The following is an 18478-nucleotide window of genomic DNA, read 5'->3' on the forward strand; positions in this document are numbered from 1 at the left end:
GTCAAAGTGGGAATAATTGCTACTTGTACGTGAGACACGAGGCCAGCCGCATGGAGCCTCCCTCCCCTGAATCTCTTAGCATCTGATAGCATCTGTACTCCCTCTCTGGTTGCCCGCGTCTGACGTTTCCCGGTGTCTGTCTTGTTTCTTAAGCCCTAACTTATCTCATGTGAGCATCAGTCCACTGTTGGCCACATCTAATTAGGTCATGTTTCATTAAGATAACTCGTTTTGTATTCCCGGGATTTAGCTTATCCATCTCCGAATGTATTTTATGGTTCTTTTACTATTAGTTTTTCTTCTAATAACAGTTTTGTTAGAACACAGGCACCAAAATGAAATGTTGATAAAGGCAGTCACGACCCAATTCAGCTGGGCTTTGCCGTTTGTTGTGGAGGGTGTTCCTGGACAAAACGTTGGGGATGTGTTTTGTGTGTTTGGCTTTGAGTCTGAGCTGAAAAGGCTTTGGTTTCTTCTTCGGTCTAATCAGCCTAAAAGCTTTTCCTCGGAGAGGGTACGCACAATAAACATCTCGTTTTCCTCAGCGTTATGCAACAGAGCTCTGCCGCGCGGCCTTCTTTATTTATCAGCGGCGGAACTGAACGCATTCACTGCTTTATCACATTAACACTTTATCACTTTAACACTTTATCACATCACCATCAGCGGCTCATGTCGTCTGTTCGCTGCTCTTCCAGAGTGACGCAGCGCCGGAGGTACAGAGGACAGTTCCTACTGTGCTGAAAATCCTCTAACACTATATCGTAGAGGATCTTAATACAGTTTCTATGAAGGTTGGGAGAAACAGAATTTGCATATTGGTATCCACTTGGAACTAAGTTGATGAAATGCATTATTCAGTATTTTGAGTTGTTGGTTGTTGATGAAATTTCTAACCAACAAAACCGCAGGGTATGATTTGAATATTAATTCAGATAATTCTGATAAAAATGTGGCGCTTGAAGTACTTTAGTCACTTAAGACTTCAAGTTATTTCTTCTAAGAAAGGGAGGACTGGAGGAGAAAGGAGGAAGGGAGGGGTGATATGAGGAGAGGAGAAGTGAGAGGAGGAGGGAAGGACATATGATGAGAGGAGAAAGGAATGTGAGGAGGGGACGAGATTTGATGAAAGGAGAGGAGAGAGGAGCAGCGAAGAGGAGGGGAGGAGAGGATAGGAACGGAAAATAAAATAAAAGGGAAGGAAGGTCTGTTCTTTCCAATGTTCATCTCTTCAAATTCCATCTCTTTCATCTCTCCATATCGTTGGATGATCAAATGCTCAGTAGCCCGAATCATAGGAGGCTCAGAATCAGGAGGTACCGAATCTTAGACGGTACAGCCCATGCTAAGGTCATGCAGGTCTCTCTGTGTAGGTCTCTTGGGAGGCTAACATGCTAACAGTGAGCTAGCGGTCTCTCTGTGTAGGTCTCTCGGGAGGCTAACATGCTAACAGTGAGCTAGCGGTCTCTCTCTGTAGGTCTCTCGGGAGGCTAACATGCTAACAGTGAAATAGCGGTCTATCTCTGTAGGTCTCGCTCTGTAGTTCTCTCTCTATAGGTCTCTATGTATGCTACCATGCTATCAGGGTGAGCTAGCAGTCTCTGTAGTTAGGTCTATAAGAAGGCTACCATGCTAACAGGGTGAGCTAGCGGTCTCTTTATGTAGGTTTCTTGGGAGGCTACTATGCTAACAGTGAGCTAGCGGTTTCTCTTTGTAGGTCTCTCAGGAGGCTACCATGCTAGCGCTGAGCTAGTGGTCTCTCTAGAGGCCAACATGCTAACACTGAGCTAGCGGCCTCTGTCTTTAAGTCTCTCGGGATGCTAACATTCTATTGAGAGTTAGCAGTCTCTCTCTGAAGATCTCTCAGGAGGCTACCATGCTAACGCTGAGCTAGTGGTCTCTCGGGAGGCTACCATGCTAACGCTGAGCTAGCGGTCTCTCTCTGTACGCCTTTCGAGAGGCTAACATGCTAACGCTGAGCTAGCGGTCTCTCTCTGTAGGTCCCTCAGGAGGCTACCATGCTAACGCTGAGCTAGCGGTCTCTCTCTGTACGCCTTTCGGGAGGCTAACATGCTAACGCGAGCTAACGTCGTGCTCACCTGCCCCTCCTCCAGGCCTGTTCCACCGGGCCATCATCCAGAGCGGCTCGGCGCTGTCCAGCTGGGCGGTGAACTACCACCCGGTGAAGTACACGCGTCTGCTGGCGGAGCGGGTGGGCTGCAACGTGCTGGACACGGTCGACATGGTGTCCTGCCTGCAGAAGAAGACGGCCAAGGAGCTGGTGGAGCAGGACATCCAGCCGGCGCGCTACCGCGTGGCCTTCGGGCCCGTCATCGACGGCGACGTCATCCCCGACGACCCCGAGATCCTCATGGAGCAGGGGGAGTTCCTGAACTACGACATCATGCTGGGCGTGAACCAGGGCGAGGGGCTGCGCTTCGTGGAGAACGTCATGGACCTGGAGGACGGCGTGTCCGGCAGCGACTTCGACTTCGCCGTGTCGGACTTCGTGGACAGCCTGTACGGCTACCCCGAGGGCAAGGACACGCTGCGGGAGACCATCAAGTTCATGTACACGGACTGGGCGGACAAGGACAACCCCGAGACGCGGCGCAAGACCCTGGTGGCGCTGTTCACGGACCACCAGTGGGTGGAGCCGGCGGTGGTGACGGCGGACCTCCACGCGCGCTACGGCTCGCCGACCTACTTCTACGCCTTCTACCACCACTGCCAGAGCCTGATGAAGCCGGTGTGGTCGGACTCGGCGCACGGCGACGAGGTGCCCTACGTGTTCGGGGTGCCCATGGTGGGCCCCACCGACCTGTTCCCCTGCAACTTCAGCCGGAACGACATCATGCTGAGCGCCGTGGTCATGACCTACTGGACCAACTTCGCCAAGAGCGGGTGAATATACTCCAAATATATACTGCTAAATACATACTGCTAAATATATACTACTAAATATACACCTAAGCATTGTACTGCAATGTTTTAAAAACTAAATATGCACGACTAAATCCATACAACTACATAGACGCCTACGAGGATGTACCTTACTAACATATGATTATATAGAACTAAATATACAGAGACACTACTAAATATACAACTAAATATAAACTACTAAATATGTACAACTAAGTGTACACTACTAAATATACTCTGAGAAGGATTGTACTACGAAATGTATACATAAGTCAATATTTACTAATAAATATTTACAACTAATTAAACACTTCAAAATATGTACAAATAAATATACTTAGAGAAGGATGTACTACGAAATGTATACAAGTAACTATATATTGCTAAATATACACGTCTTAATATACAGTATATACAACTAAATATACACTTAGAACTAATATACAACTTACTATAAACCTAGAAGTAATATGTGACTATATATATAAAAATTGACAAGGTTTAAATACACGGTTGAACCTTCCCGCTTAACATAATCAACTAAATATGAGATCCAGATGGCGGTGGAACTCCGGTACCGAGCAGGGCGCTACGTCAATAACCATATTTGATCACATCTCTTTTATGACAGCTGTCCAAACATCTATTAAAGAACAAATGTTAGAAGCAGCATGAGATCCCCGCATACTTAAAGTGTAAAACGTCTTGTCTCTGCAGGGAAGCGTGCCTAGTAAACGGTTTGACAGGACCTTTTAGAGCACTCAACACTGCGCTGTCTTATGGAAACCAGCAAGGGAGGGGAAATCTAAAGATGATAAAACACATTATTGACTGTGATTCACGCCTTGCACAGACATCATGTCGGTGTCAGTTTAAATTAGCGGCTGCCTCTGCAGTCAGACGTTCTCCGGTGGGATGGAGCGGAAACACCAACCAGCGTTTGCAGAGCGTCTCTCGTGGTATGAGTGATAGACTCGTAGCGATGTCCCACATTTAAGTGATGAGAGAAGGAGGTGTTGGCGCATCTGTTGGGGCTCTGAACCATCAGTGAGATAAACAGAGACTCTGTTGAGGGGTCGGTTGCTGCTTTGATCCCCGGCTCCTTCTCTGATAAAGATGCCTAACTCTCACTCAGAACGTGCTGGCTGTAGCCTCGCGTGGTCGACTCCGCCGTCGTCGGCGTGTGAATGTGTGTGTGAACCGCTGTAATATGAAGTCACCGTAACAGCCGTTTTGGATAAAATCGTCCGCTAAACGCCCTAAGTGGAAAATGGAACTCTGCCATGCTTCACGCACCACACCTGCGGCTGTGTCCATGTCCCTGTCCTCACACTGTCCCTCCGCCCGTCTCCCCAGGGACCCCAACAAGCCGGTCCCCCAGGACACCAAGTTCATCCACACCAAGGCCAACCGCTTCGAGGAGGTGGCCTGGTCCAAGTACGACCCGTACGACCAGCTCTACCTGCACATCGGCCTCAAGCCCCGCATCCGCGACCACTACCGCGCCACCAAGGTGGCCTTCTGGAAGCACCTGGTGCCCCACCTGTACAACATCAACGACATGTTCCACTACTCCTCCACCACCACCCGCGTCACCCCCCTGGACGCCACGCAGGCCGGCACCAACGGGGGCAGCAGCCGCCCGCCGCTGTCGGCCGCCGGCCAGCTGGAGACGGGCAAGGAGCTGGGCCCGCTCATCATGCCCAACCCGCGGGACTACTCCACAGAGCTCAGCGTCACCATCGCCGTGGGCGCCTCGCTGCTCTTCCTCAACGTGCTGGCCTTCGCCGCGCTCTACTACCGCAAGGACAAGCGCAGCCACCAGGACGCCTCGCAGCAGCCCAGCCCGCAGCGACAGGACGGCAAGGCGGGCGGCGGCGGCGGCGGCGGCGGCGGCGGCGGCGGCAGCAACAACAACTCGCTGAGCCACACCAACACCATCGACGAGAGCCTGTCCCAGCAGCTGCACCACCCGCTGCACTCCTCCCCCAGCCTGGACTACCCGCTGTCCCTGCGGCGCTCGCCCGAGGACATCCCCCTGATGGCGCCCGGCAGCATCAGCATGATGCCCAACTCCCTGATGGGGCTGTCCAACATGAGCCCCTACAGCACCTTCCCCGCCGGCTACAGCTCCGCCGGGCTGCCCAGCACCCACTCCACCACGCGGGTGTAGCCTCCCTCCCGCCGCCGCCGAGGGAGGAGGGGCCGGGCAGGCGCCGGCGCCATCGGGGGGGGGAGGGAGGCGTGGTGGGAGGCGTGTGGGAGGTGTTTGGGAGGGGCCGGTGTGTGGAAGGAGGGTAAAGGGTCAAGGGTCGAGGGTGCGACGTGCTCCGTTGCCATGCCGACGGGCTGCCCGCGACGCCAGGCGGCGACGACGTGATTCTATAAGCAAATCATTTTATAATAGTCACTTTCAACGGCAGTCGCTAGGGATAGAACAACAACATCAACAACAACAACAACAACAGCGACAACAGCGACAACAACAGGTACATTTCATTTTCCACTAACGGCTTTTTTGGAAACATAATCTCGTAGGCGCTCGGTATAACGTTTATACGGTTGGATTTGTATTGGAAGTCTTTTTCTTACTCCTGCAATATCTATTTTGGTCTCTCACCTGGAAGTGACATCACGGCTGGCGAGGGGCGGATGATGTCACGGGCGTGGACGTGAAGAGCAGTATTAATAGCGAGCTATTTTATAAACATTTCTCATACATGACTTATTATGGAGGCGTTTTTACTGTTATTCCTTTGAAATGCCTTGTATACTAACACGCTACAGTAGGATGCTTCTGTTATATAGCTACAACGGATCACCTACTGGAATATCTAGCCGAGTGCGCGTGAGTGTGGCACTCTGTGTGTGTTTGTGTGTGAGTGTGTGTGTGAGTTTGAGAGAGACTGGGAGAGACTGTAAGAGTGTCTGTGTGTTTCTGTGCATGTGAGACCGTGAGTGTGTGTATGTGAATGAGTGAGTGTGTGTGTGTGTGTGTGTGTGTGTGTGTGTGTGTGTGTGTGACTGAGTGTGTGTGTGTGACTGAGTGTTAGTGAGTGTGTGTGTTTGTGAGTGTGTGTGTGTGTATGTGACTGCCTGTGTTTGTGAGAGTGTGTGTGTGTGTGTGTGTGTGACTGAGTGTGTGTGTGACTGAGTGTTTGTGAGTGTGTGTGTGTGTATGTGACTGCCTGTGTTTGTGAGAGTGTGTGTGTGTGTCTGTGTGTGTGTGTGTGGGGGGAGGTGTGTGTATGTATCTGACTGAGTGTGTGTGTGAGTGTGTGTATGTGTGTGTGTCTGTGTGTGTGTGTGGGGGGGGAGGTGTGTATGTATCTGACTGAGTGTTAGTGAGTGTGTGTGAGTCTGTGTGTGTGTGTGTATGTGACTGTGTGATCGTTTGTGTCTGTGTGTGTGTGTGGGGGGAGGTGTGTGTATGTATCTGACTGAGTGTGTGTGTGTGTGTGTGGGGAGGTGTGTGTATGTATCTGACTGAGTGTGTGTGTGTGAGTGTGTGTGAGTGTTTTCTGACCTGTGTACATGCCGCTCCTATTTCAGTTGAAGCAGTGTGTGTTGTGTGTGCAGTCCGGTGGCTCTGCTCCCGTTTGCTTGTCTCTGGTTTCGCTCAACTCATCGTAAACGTAAGACTCTCGCTTCACGATAAACCACTTACTCTGTAGGCGCCGACGTAAAAAAAAAAAAAATCTCATGGCTTCTTTTGCTTGGCTTGATTGTATAATAAATTTAGATGGGCATTTGAACTCTTTGTTTGTTTATGGATACTGTAAGGTACTTTTCTATGTATGCCACTTGGACTTTACAAGGGTTCCCTTCTGCGAGCTGAACATGTGGTCCTCTCTCGGGTCAGACCTCCACACAGACCCTGGTGGAGGGGAGGGTGGAGGAGGTGGAGGAGGAGGAGGAGGAGGAGGAGGTGGAGGAGGAGGACAGGGTGGAGGAGGATTGGGATGAGGGGAGGACAGGGTGCTCACAGAGCTCGGAGGCTTTGTTATCTGACCATAATGTCACCGTGTTAATGAGCTGACTATTAAAGGACTTTTGGAACTAAAGACGCGTTGAGTGTTACTGATGATAATTGATATGAATTTTTCGATTATTCAACGATTATTCTTGATAACTAATGATGCAATGATCATGGGGTTACATTTGTCATCATAATTCTGAAGGGATCGTTCAGATTCTCTGCGCTGCAAGATTCATGAACAGAAAATATCACATATTTTAAATACAAGATACCAAATATAACATTAATAATACCTCATATGAAACACTACATAATACCTCATATGCTGCGTGGACTATTGAATGCAGCCTTGGTTGAGGTAGGTAGCTCAGTATTTCATCACTCTGTTCAGTAATTACACATTTAAAGACTCTAAATCCACCTTCCAGACACAGCAAGGTCACAGGAGGCGTGGTGCATCTCTTAGGGGTTCACACCTTGCTGTCTCCGCTCATCACAAAACGCCAAACAACGATTGTTCCTTCCAATCAGAGAGCAGGACGCATGGAGTTCTCAGCGCCGAGCCTCACACACACTTCCCCCGTCCCAGCTAGAGCGAGGTGTTCCTGTGAGCACACCGGAACGAGCAGAGTGTCTGGCTTCGTGAAACACACACTTGGTATCCAGTCGACGCTAGGAAACGCTCCACTTGCTGGAGGAAAAAGCTGAGCCCTGAAAGTATTACTGTATGACAACTTAAATGACTAATCTAGAGCTTTAAATGTGGAGGAAGCGTGTTTCTGGAAGGATTACCGCGATGACAGGGACTTAGCTGTCGACACTGGGCCTCTTTGTACCAAAGAGCTTTGACATCAACTGGGTCACAACATGGGGGCGGGGGGGGGTGCAGCTGGAGGCATCATCAATGACTCCTTGTTACTTGACTTCATCGGTCATGTGACCTCCTTTATCTGGAGTCGTCTTCTTCACGATACGTCACTGAGTGAGAACACCTCAGAGGCAGGTGTGCTCTGCTTGTTGACATCTTTTGCAAGTCCTAAGCCTGTACCTTTATCTTGAAGGAGGTTAAAGCAGAACTCGGTCCCCCTACAGGAAGTCCTAAGCCTGTACATTTATCTTGAAGGAGGAGGTTAAAGCAGTACTCAGTCCCCCTCCAAGATGAGGGCTTGAGTCCGGGGCGAGGGCTTGAGTCCGGGGCGAGGGCTTGAGTCAGGGGCGAGGGCTTGAGTCCGGGGCGAGGGCTTGAGTCCGGGGCGAGGGCTTGAGTCAGGGCTGAGGGCTTGAGTCAGGGATGAGGGGTTGAGTCTGGGATGAGGGGTTGAGTCTGGGATGAGGGCCTGAGTCTGGGATGAGGGCTTGAGTCTGGGATGAGGGCTTGAGTCTGGGATGAGGGCTTGAGTCTGGGATGAGGGCCTGGGTCTGGTATGAGGGCTTGAGTCTGGGATGAGGGCTTGAGTCCCTGTTCAGGGCTTGAGGCCCTGTTCAGGGCTTGAGTCTGGGATCAGGGCTTGAGTCCCTGTTCAGGGCTTGAGTCTGGGATCAGGGCTTGAGTCCCTGTTCAGGGCTTGAGTCCTTGATCAGGGCTGGAATCCCCAATCAGAGCTTGAGTCTCTGATCAGGGCTTGAGTCCCGGATGGGGTTTGAGTCCCGGATGGGGCTTGAGTCCGGGATGGGGCTTGAGTCCGGGATGGGGCTTGAGTCTGGGATGGGGCTTGAGTCCCTGATGGGGCTTGAGTCCCTGATGGGGCTTGAGTCCGGGATGGGGCTTGAGTCCCTGATGGGGCTTGAGTCCCGGATGGGGCTTGAGTCCCGGATGGGGCTTGAGTCCGGGATGGGGCTTGAGTCCCGGATGGGGCTTGAGTCCCTGATGGGGCTTGAGTCCGGGATGGGGCTTGAGTCCCTGATGGGGCTTGAGTCCCGGATGGGGCTTGAGTCCGGGATGGGGCTTGAGTCCCTGATGGGGCTTGAGTCCCTGATGGGGCTTGAGTCCGGGATGGGGCTTGAGTCCGGGATGGGGCTTTAGTCCGGGATGGGGCTTGAGTCCGGGATGGGGCTTGAGTCCCTGATGGGGCTTGAGTCCGGGATGGGGCTTGAGTCCCTGATGGGGCTTGAGTCCCGGATGGGGCTTGAGTCCGGGATGGGGCTTGAGTCCGGGATGGGGCTTGAGTCCCGGATGGGGCTTGAGTCCGGGATGGGGCTTGAGTCCGGGATGGGGCTTGAGTCCCTGATGGGGCTTGAGTCCGGGATGGGGCTTGAGTCCGGGATGGGGCTTGAGTCCCTGATGGGGCTTGAGTCCCGGATGGGGCTTGAGTCCCGGATGGGGCTTGAGTCCGGGATGGGGCTTGAGTCCCGGATGGGGCTTGAGTCCCTGATGGGGCTTGAGTCCGGGATGGGGCTTGAGTCCCTGATGGGGCTTGAGTCCCGGATGGGGCTTGAGTCCGGGATGGGGCTTGAGTCCCTGATGGGGCTTGAGTCCGGGATGGGGCTTGAGTCCGGGATGGGGCTTTAGTCCGGGATGGGGCTTGAGTCCGGGATGGGGCTTGAGTCCCTGATGGGGCTTGAGTCCGGGATGGGGCTTGAGTCCCTGATGGGGCTTGAGTCCCGGATGGGGCTTGAGTCCGGGATGGGGCTTGAGTCCGGGATGGGGCTTGAGTACCGGATGGGGCTTGAGTCCGGGATGGGGCTTGAGTCCGGGATGGGGCTTGAGTCCCTGATGGGGCTTGAGTCCGGGATGGGGCTTGAGTCCCGGATGGGGCTTGAGTCCCGGATGGGGCTTGAGTCCGGGATGGGGCTTGAGTCCCTGATGGGGCTTGAGTCCGGGATGGGGCTTGAGTCTCTGATCAGGGCTTGAGTCCGGGATGGGGCTTGAGTCCCGGATGGGGCCGACCGCTGACCTCGGCGTGGCCTCATCCCTGGCAGCTGAATTGAGACGTTGTGGCTTTAAGCTGTGACCCGGGAGGGGGTCCATCTATTGTCCCTGAGACAAAAGCGTGTCTCACATCCATCCTGAGTGGCGGGTCTCATCATCTTCCACTCATATCTTCCAGACAGCCGCCCGCACAAACATCCATCACTCTCCTGCTGACTTGGAGATCAACATGGGTGAGTGGCAGCACGTTATTACCTGCCGATATTCATGGCACTTTATACAAATGTGCATTTCAACTAATTGTGTGTGTCGGTTTTGATGTAGAAAATAATTTTATGATTTAATTATACTGTTCTTCTAATGTGCCAAGCTGCTGTTGTGCTTAAATGCATTGCTGGTTTTCTGATATACACACTTCTTTAATTGATCACTAATGATTCCCATTAATCCACCTGTTATAGGCCTAATTGATTAATTATTGATTCATTAAATTTTCCCCCCGATAAAAGTGGGTTTTTTTCGCTCACAGAGAGAACATTAAGAAGGTTTAGAGATTAAATTAAGGCCAGAATTTGATTAAGGTTTTTTAATTTTTGGTTTAGTTTAGAGATAATTAATCATAACATGAGCTTGTGTTTATTATGATGTCATTGGGGGGGGGACTGGCAGGCTGGCCTCTGTCATTGAGAGCTGACCTAAGGCTAAGAGAGGCTTATGAAGTTAGGCGAGCTAAGAAAGGCTAAAGAATATATGTTAGCTTGATTAGGATAGCTAAGAGATGCTAGCTAGGAGTGTCAGAGAGAGGCTATCCAAGAGATGCTAACAGAAAAGAGTTTAGCTAACAGAGGATAACTAATTGAGGCTGAATTAGAGGCTAAGAGCGGTAAGCTAAGAGATTTTAGCATAGAGAGGTTAGCTAACAGAGGATAACTAAGAAGAGATGCTGATTTAGAGGCTAAGAGAGGTATGATGGTATTTGAGCTAAAAGAGGTTAGCCAATAGAGGTTAGCTAAGATATGTTAGCCAGAAGAGGTTAGCTCAGGTTATTGCTTGAGTTAAGTAGGTCAAATCATCTTCCGTATGCCTCAGCCATGAATAATGAATTCTGGCAAAAAGGAAATTGGCCAAATTTGTGTAATATTTAGAAATATATTGGGGTGACACTGACGAAAATGTAAAGTGTTGACCTAGTTTGGTTTTTTCCCTTTTAACAGAGCAACTACTAGGTTGAGCTGAAGTGTGCAGGCAGCATCAGGGGGTTCTCAGCTCTAAGGGGAACATGTATAGATAAGAGCTGTGAGTTACCCAGCACCCCTGGGTGTACAGACTGTACAGAAATCACCCATAGACGTTGCTCTGCGTCTAGTGGTTAGGGTTTACCTCGGGCATGCCTGGAAGGGCCTGGGTTCATGTCCTCAGTATAACCTGAGACATCCTGGGTCTGGTCACATGTTGTTCTTGTTGTGGTGAAGATGTTTATTCTTGACCTCTCATGGATCCCCCCCCCCCCCCCCCCCGGAGCCCCGAAGCGGACCCCACTGAACCCCCCAGTACCCTGGTACCAGGCTCAACCAGCTGGGGACGTCGGCCAGAGTGACCCCATAGCCCCAGAACTCTGTGTGTGTGTGTGTGTGTGTGTGTGTGTGTGTGTGTGATTGTATGTGCATGTGTGTGTGTGTTTACACTCACACACACTGTGCATCCCTTCATGTATGTGTGAATGTGTGAGTGTGTGTGTGTGTCTGTGTATGTGTTAGTGTGTATGTGTGTGTCTCCGCATGTGTTTGTGTCTGTGGTGTGTGTGCATGTGTTTGTGTGTGTGTGTGTGCGTGCGTGTGTGTGTGAATGTGTTTGTGTGCGTTGGTGTGTGTGTGTGTGTGTCTATGCATGTGTTAGTGTGTGTGTGTGTGTGTGTGTGTGCGTGTGTGTGTGTGTGTATGTGCGTGTGTGTGCATGTGTGTGTGTGTGTATGTGCGTGTGCCCTGACATCGCTGGTCTTTGTTGTCCTCTCCTCTCTGAGGGAGACAAAGGATGTTGTATCCTTGGCAACAAAGAGTAGCTGTTTGCGGGGGCGCCAGGTCCGTGTGCCACCCCCCCGGCCCGGTGACGCCACTGACCGGTGCGGGAGGCGGGCCGGCGAGGGTACGACGGGGTCTGCGGTCTGGCAGCGTTCACATCTGGAAGAGCGTAGCGTGGCTCAGGAGCTATCCCACCGGCCCCGGTCCAGACTCCGGTCCTTTCCCCGGTCAAGACTCCGGTCCACCGGTCCATTCTCCGGTCCAGACTCCGGTCCACCGGTCCATTCTCCGGTCCAGACTCCGGTCCACCGGTCCATTCTCCGGTCCAGACTCCGGTCCACCGGTCCATTCTCCGGTCCAGACTCCGGTCCACCGGTCCATTCTCCGGTCCAGACTCCGGTCCACCGGTCCATTCTCCGGTCCACCGGTCCATTCTCCGGTCCTTGACCCGTTTTCTATTTTTTTTCTGCGGAGGACACGATCACTAAAGGCCAGATGTTTCCGGTCAGGCAGCCCTGGCTCTGCAAAGCCCTAGGTGCCCCCCTCGCTCTCCTCTCTCTAACCTCCTGGACCCCCGCTGCTCCGGGCGGACCCGCTGTATGAGTGCTGCTGACTGCCTGCTTCTGATTGGACGCTCTAACAGGGGGCTGCCCTGCCGCTCTCCGCTCTCTTGAGCTTCTCCCCCCCCCCAGGGTGGCTGCGTGTCGTGTGTGGCGGATGGATCCGCAGCAGATGAGGCGCTGACCACCTCTCCCCCCCCCCCCCACCACGGTGTCGCCCATGTGCTGCTTGCTTGTGTGTGCGGTGTGCGCCGCGTGTGTGCTCATGTATTATGCCCCCGCAGGTTGCTATGACTGTTGCATCCGGTGCGCGGGCGCCATCCCCTACCCGTCGCTGGTCGCCACGCTGCTCTTGTTCGCCGGCATGGCGCTGTTCTGCGGCTGCGGGCACGAGGCGCTGGGCCAGACCCAGGTGCTGGTGGAGACCCACTTCGCCCGCAACTTCCAGGACTACTCGCTCATGGCCTCCTGGTGAGTCAAGCCTCCCCCCCCCCCCCCCCCCCCCCCTCCTCCTGACTCCAAGCCCCCCGGCTTTCATCACCGATTCAGAGCCCGGGAAGAAACGCAATCGCTAAGTCTATTTGATCCGGGATGAACGGGAAAGATGTGGCCTCTTGACTCCTGAGCGTAGTGACGTCGGTGCTGTTGGCTCCTGCTCCCCCTCGCCCTGGCTGACCCCCTCGTGCGCGCTCTGCGCCCGTGTGTTCCAGCATCAAGTACTTCCAGTTCGTGATCTACGGCCTGGCCTCCTTCTTCTTCCTGTACGGGATGCTGCTGCTGGCCGAGGGCTTCTACACCACCAGCGCCATCAAGCAGACCTTCGGGGAGTTCAGGAGCACCCGCTGCGGCCGCTGCCTCAGCCTGACCGTGAGGACCGGGCGGGGGGGCGGTGGCGAGGGCGGGAGTGGATGGTGGTGGTGTGTGGCGGGGCGGTGATGATGGGATTGTGGCGGTGGAGGTGGGGGTGGTGGAGAGATGATGATGATGGGGTGGGAGTTATGGTAGAGAAAATGGCGGTGATGAGGAGGTAGTAATGTTGGTTGAGTTAGTGACATTGGGGTTGGTGGAATTTCGATAATAGTGGTGGGGGCGGTGAAGTTGGTGGTGGTATCGTGATGTAGGTGATGGTGGAGGTGGTGGTTAGAATGTTCCGCATTCAGTTCCTCCACCCACCTAGCGTTTAGAACCTAAATAGCCGTGTTTGTCACTTACCCCAAACCTTTCTGATCAATCTCCCTGCTCCTCCCCTAACAGTTCATCATCGCGACCTACGTCCTGGCGGTCATCTGGCTCTGCGTCTTCGCCTTCAGCGCCATCCCAGTCTTCTTCTTCTTCAACATGGCCCAGACGTGTCACAACATCAACCTGCTGGCTGAGACCTCCCCCAGCATCAACCAGCACGGCTGGATCTGCATGGATGCCCGACAGTATGGTACGCTAACCTAGCCTCTAGCTCAGCTGTCCGTATGGTTAAATGACCTAGCCTTTAGCCCAGCTAGCCCCTATGCTACGCCGGCCTAGCCTTTAGCCTAGCCAGCCAGTATTCTACACTGAACTAGCCTCTAGCCTGCTATTACACTATGCTAACCTAGCCTCTAGCCTAACCTGTCCGTATGGTACACTAACCTAGCCTTTAGCCAAGCCAGTATGCTACGCTAACCTAGCCTCTAGCCTAACCTGTCCGTATGTTACAGTAACCTAGCCTTTAGCCAGCTATTATGCTATGCTAACCTAGCCTCTAGCATAGCCTGCCACTATGCTATGCTAACCTAGCCTGTAGCCTAGATAGCTAGTGTAATACGCAAACATGGGCTTAAGACTAGCCCGTTAGTACGGTACTCCTAGCAACTAGCCTTGCCATGCAGTGCAGTATGCAAGCCTAGCCCTAGCCTAGCAAGGCAGAGCACTATGCTAACCTGGTTGCTAGCCTAGGAAGGCAGTAAGGTACGCTAGCATAGCCGCTAACCTAGCCTCTCGTTTTGCTAACCTAGCCAGGCACCATGGTAGGCTAACCTAGCCAGGTGCTATACTAACCTAGCCATGTTGTATGCTAACCTAGCTGGTATGCAATGCTAAATGTAAAATCCCCCCAGTCTAGGGGAAGACATGCGAGTTAGCTGGTTAGTTTGTTTAATTGAATCTTAATCTCCTTCCCATGATGCATCCCTCCCAGGTCTGCTACCCTGGAACGCCATGCCCGGGAAGGCCTGTGGAATGACGCTGGCGGCCATCTGCAAGACCAGCGATGTGAGGAACAGTCTGCTCTCTCTAAGTCTTCTTTCTGCTACAAAGGAGTCGCTTTGCTCCACCAGTGACAACCAGTCAGGAAGGGGGAGCTGGCTAATGTCCTTCCTGTCCTAAGCTTCTCTCTGCTCCCTGTGTCCCTCCAGTTTTACGTGACCTATGACCTGTACATCGCTGCGTTCGTGGGTGCCGGGGTCGCGCTCCTAGCTCTGGTGAGTATCCGGCGTCGCCCTGGGTATTGGATCAAAGATTTTAAATAAAAGCTAGGGAGATATGTGTGGGGTTTGTCCAGTGGTCAGGTTGTTGGACTCCAACCTGAAGGCTCTGGGTTCGAGCCCCAGTGTCAACAGTCTACCTGTAGGCATCCTAGTGCAAGATGACCCTTAAACCCTATCGGGCCTTAAAAACCTGTCACTGTACTGTCTAACCCCTACCTGCTCCTTAATGACCTGTCTCTGTACTGTCTAACCCCTACCTGCTCCTTAATGACAAGTCTCTGTACTGTCTAACCCCTACCTGCTCCTTAATGACCTGTCTCTGTACTGTCTATCCCCCTACCTGCCACTCAATGACCTCTCTATACTGTCTAACCCTACCTGCTCCTTATTGACCTGTGTCTCTGTACTCCCTGAAAGCGTCTGCTAAATGACTCGATAGTAACATAGGAACCTCCTTCTTCCTTCAGTTGCTGTACTGTCTAACCCCTACCTGCTCCTTAATGACCTGTTTCTGTACTGTCTAACCCCTACCCGCTCCTTAATGACCTGTCTCTGTACTGTCCATCCCCTTCATGCTCCTCAATGACCTGTCTCTGAGCTCTGAAAGCGTCAGGGCTAGATGACTCGATGGTTACACAGGAACCTCCTTCTTCCTTCAGTTCCTGTACGTTGTCGCCACCACCTACAACTACGCCGTCCTAAGGTTCCTGGGCAGGAAGGGGTTACGTTGCTGAGCCCCAGTCCGGACGGGATTGAAGCTCCTCAGACCTTCATCACACCACCCCCCTCATCATCACCCTCGTCATGAACATAACCCATAGCAGCTCCCCGCGGGTGTCTTTAACACGGCATGTTGTTCATCCTTCATCTCCATGGCAACCTCCAATCATCTCCATGGAAACCTCTCACCTCCTCGCCCCGACGCCGTTCGGAGCGCGTCTCCTGACCTGGCGAGGCAGCGAGGTGGTTGATTGAGGGAGAGACCCCCCCCCCCACCCCCCGGTGATTCTACAGCCCACCTGGTCTCTCTGGTAAACCGTGGATGTTTTGGTTCTGAATAATATTGTCTGCCCCACCTTACCTCATCGTCATGACCCTGTCTCTTTAACCTCAATGTGAATTAAATAAAAAATTGGATGAAAATGTGGGATGTGTCCGGACATATCTGTCGAGGAGTATGTCGCTGTTGAGATAAGGTTATTATTGCTGATGCGTTGATGTAAACTGTGTTGCTTTGCATTATAAGAAATTTTGCAGTTTTGTACTCTTGCATTGAGTGCTTTTTATTGCAGTACCACTATGTGGGCGGAGACAAACTGGGATCCCTCTCCTCAAGGTGCTTTTTGTATTTCTAAGAATAAGAAGTTTGTTGAGGTCCGTGCTCCGACCTTTAACCCCTCTATGATTTCAGCGTTGCTGGCCAGCCTGTGTCCCAGAGCTGCCATTAAAGCTTTCTTAATCACATTCACTACTGTGGTGGTTTTATTTTGACCCAGCACAACATATCACAACAAACTAGGTTGAAAGCATGCATTAGATATTTTTTTGCGGTAATTATTACAAACATTAGTCGAGGCATATTGTACAGCAAGTTGGAGCATTAAATAGTAGTTATGTATCTGGGCATTGTTTCTGACAGAGAGAGCGATGTGGTGGCTGTTGTGATCCTGGTGATGTGTCCCCAACACTCAGGAGTTATACATAACAGCATCCGCCATCCCTCTCATCTGGTCCTCTACTCCCCGTCTCTCCTCTTCTCTTCCTCCCCTCTACTCCTCTCCCGCCTCCTCCTCTCATCTCCATCCCTCCAGTCTATCCCCTCCTCCTAATACTGCTCTTCCTCCTCTCCTCCTCCTAATGCTCTTATACCTCCTCCTCTTCCTCCCCTTCCTCCTCGTCCTCTTCCTCCCCCTTCTCCTCTTTTTCCCCTTCTTCTCCTCTACCTCTTCCTCACCCTCCTCCTACTCCCCCTCCTCTCCCTCCCCCTCTCCCTCCTCCTCCTCCCCTCCTCCTCCTCCCCCTTCTCCTCCTCCTCCTCCTCCTCCTCCTCCTCCTACTCCTCCTCCTCCTGTCCTCCTCCTCCTCCTCCTCCTCCTCCTCCAGCTCCGCTTCCTCCTGCTCCACAGGAGTAGATGCTGTTGAAATAGCAGGTCTCACAGTGGATCTTCTGTCCACGCAGGAACATGGGGGTCTGCAGGTCTCCTAAGATACAGCCACAAACCGCACACTGCACAAACACAGACACACACACACACACACACACTCACACACACACACACACACACACACACACACACACACACACACACACACTCGCTCACACGCACACGACACACACACACACACACACACTGAGTGAGAAGACAGATGGGTATCAGCAGAACAACAATCACAGACGGCTGAGTGGACGCACGGTGAAACAGTCCTGGTGGCAAACCATGGGGGGCTGATCCATGGAGATGTAGCTGTCCCCGTCCATCGGTCCGTCACAACGCGTGCACATCGACCCGGCGGCACGCCTGCAGGAGGAGGAGAACAGGAGGGGCTCAGCGTGGGACCATGGTCTACGGAGGTACGCACAGCAGGCCCACATGTGTCTCAATCTGGAGAGGAGGAGCGTACACTTTACTCATGGCACTGGGTTTGGTACCCTAGTTTGCAGCCTGCATGCATCCTCCGGCCTACTTTGCTTTGGTTAAAAGTATTTGCTAAATGATGAATCGTGTCGAGTGAATTTTCTTTACGTTTTCTTAGCAGGTACTTTTTAATAAACCTACATTTTATTTCTACTTCTTAGAATTCTGCTCTCTTGTTTCCCAAAGGCCTGGGATGCTGATGTAAGGATGATGAGACAGAAGTATTATTATTACATCACATGTCTCCATCGTGTCACGGGGCACGTTCTAGGGGCTGTGGTGTCGGAGTCCCAGCTGAAGGGTTGTGGGTTGGATTCCCCATGTCCGTCCTACGGTCTACCTGTGGGCTCCTTGAGCCAGATGCCCCCCCCCCACCATGTCTCCGGGCCCCTGGAGGCCTGGCTACTGAAGGGGGACTAAAGCCCCTGCAGAGGGATCAGTCACCACCACTCACCCTGCTTCTCCGTCCGGACGGGGGCTAGCCTCGGTCACCGTCTCGACCCTGGCGTCCACGACGCGATCCAGAAGGATGGCCGGTATCGGGGCTCCGTTACCGTGGTTACGATAACATGGATACACGCCCTCCATCTGCTCGGTCCGCGGGTTCAGGCTCGGGTTCAGAAGCAACCTCCCACCTGTGATGTCACTTGTCACCGGGCAGAGTAGATGGTGAGAAGGCTCGTAACGGTGAATCACTCTCACACCTGTTGTAGAACAGGGGCCCTTCAGTCCTGAAGGGTCTTTTTTCAGTCCTTTGCACGCACAATGCACAATGCACACTGCACAGTGTACGCACGCGCACACACACACACACACACACACACACACACACACACACACACACACACGTATGCAGTCCACCCCTAACTATGTGAAAATTGGTTTGCTTCTGGAATGCCTGGCCGGCCCGTGCCACTGCATTCCGCCTGAGAGAGGGGGGATGCTCGAAGCAAATCCACTCAACAGACCGAAGTGTCAGCACTGAGATATACTGGTCCAAGGTGTGTCATTATCGATGCATTTCTGTGA

The 18478-nt window shown here is 52.6% G+C and overlaps 2 protein-coding genes across 5 annotated transcripts in view; both read left to right on the top strand.

Annotated features, from left to right (window-relative positions):
* Nucleotides 1-5098, top strand: part of nlgn3b (neuroligin 3b) — a gene marked incomplete at both ends in the record, with an annotated part of 10832 nt that extends 5734 nt beyond the window's left edge. For all 4 annotated transcript variants that reach the window (XM_079737820.1, XM_079737818.1, XM_079737819.1 and 1 more), the window contains 2 exons: nt 2115-2904; nt 4282-5098. In XM_079737820.1, the coding sequence (XP_079593946.1) occupies nt 2115-2904; nt 4282-5098 (1607 nt within the window). The remainder of the gene's footprint in view (nt 1-2114; nt 2905-4281) is intronic.
* Nucleotides 5099-12286: 7188 nt separating this feature from the next.
* plp1b (proteolipid protein 1b) lies at nt 12287-15547 on the top strand (the record flags this gene model as incomplete). The annotated part of the gene is made up of 7 exons (XM_079737583.1): nt 12287-12326; nt 12636-12822; nt 13062-13218; nt 13606-13783; nt 14525-14598; nt 14742-14807; nt 15473-15547. 7 exons carry the CDS (start codon nt 12287-12289, stop codon nt 15545-15547), a joined length of 777 nt encoding a protein of 258 aa, XP_079593709.1.
* Nucleotides 15548-18478: the final 2931 nt, after the last annotated feature.

Source organism: Pollachius pollachius, assembly GCF_949987615.1.
Source record: "Pollachius pollachius genome assembly, chromosome: 6".
NCBI classification, from domain to species: Eukaryota; Metazoa; Chordata; class Actinopteri; order Gadiformes; family Gadidae; genus Pollachius; species Pollachius pollachius.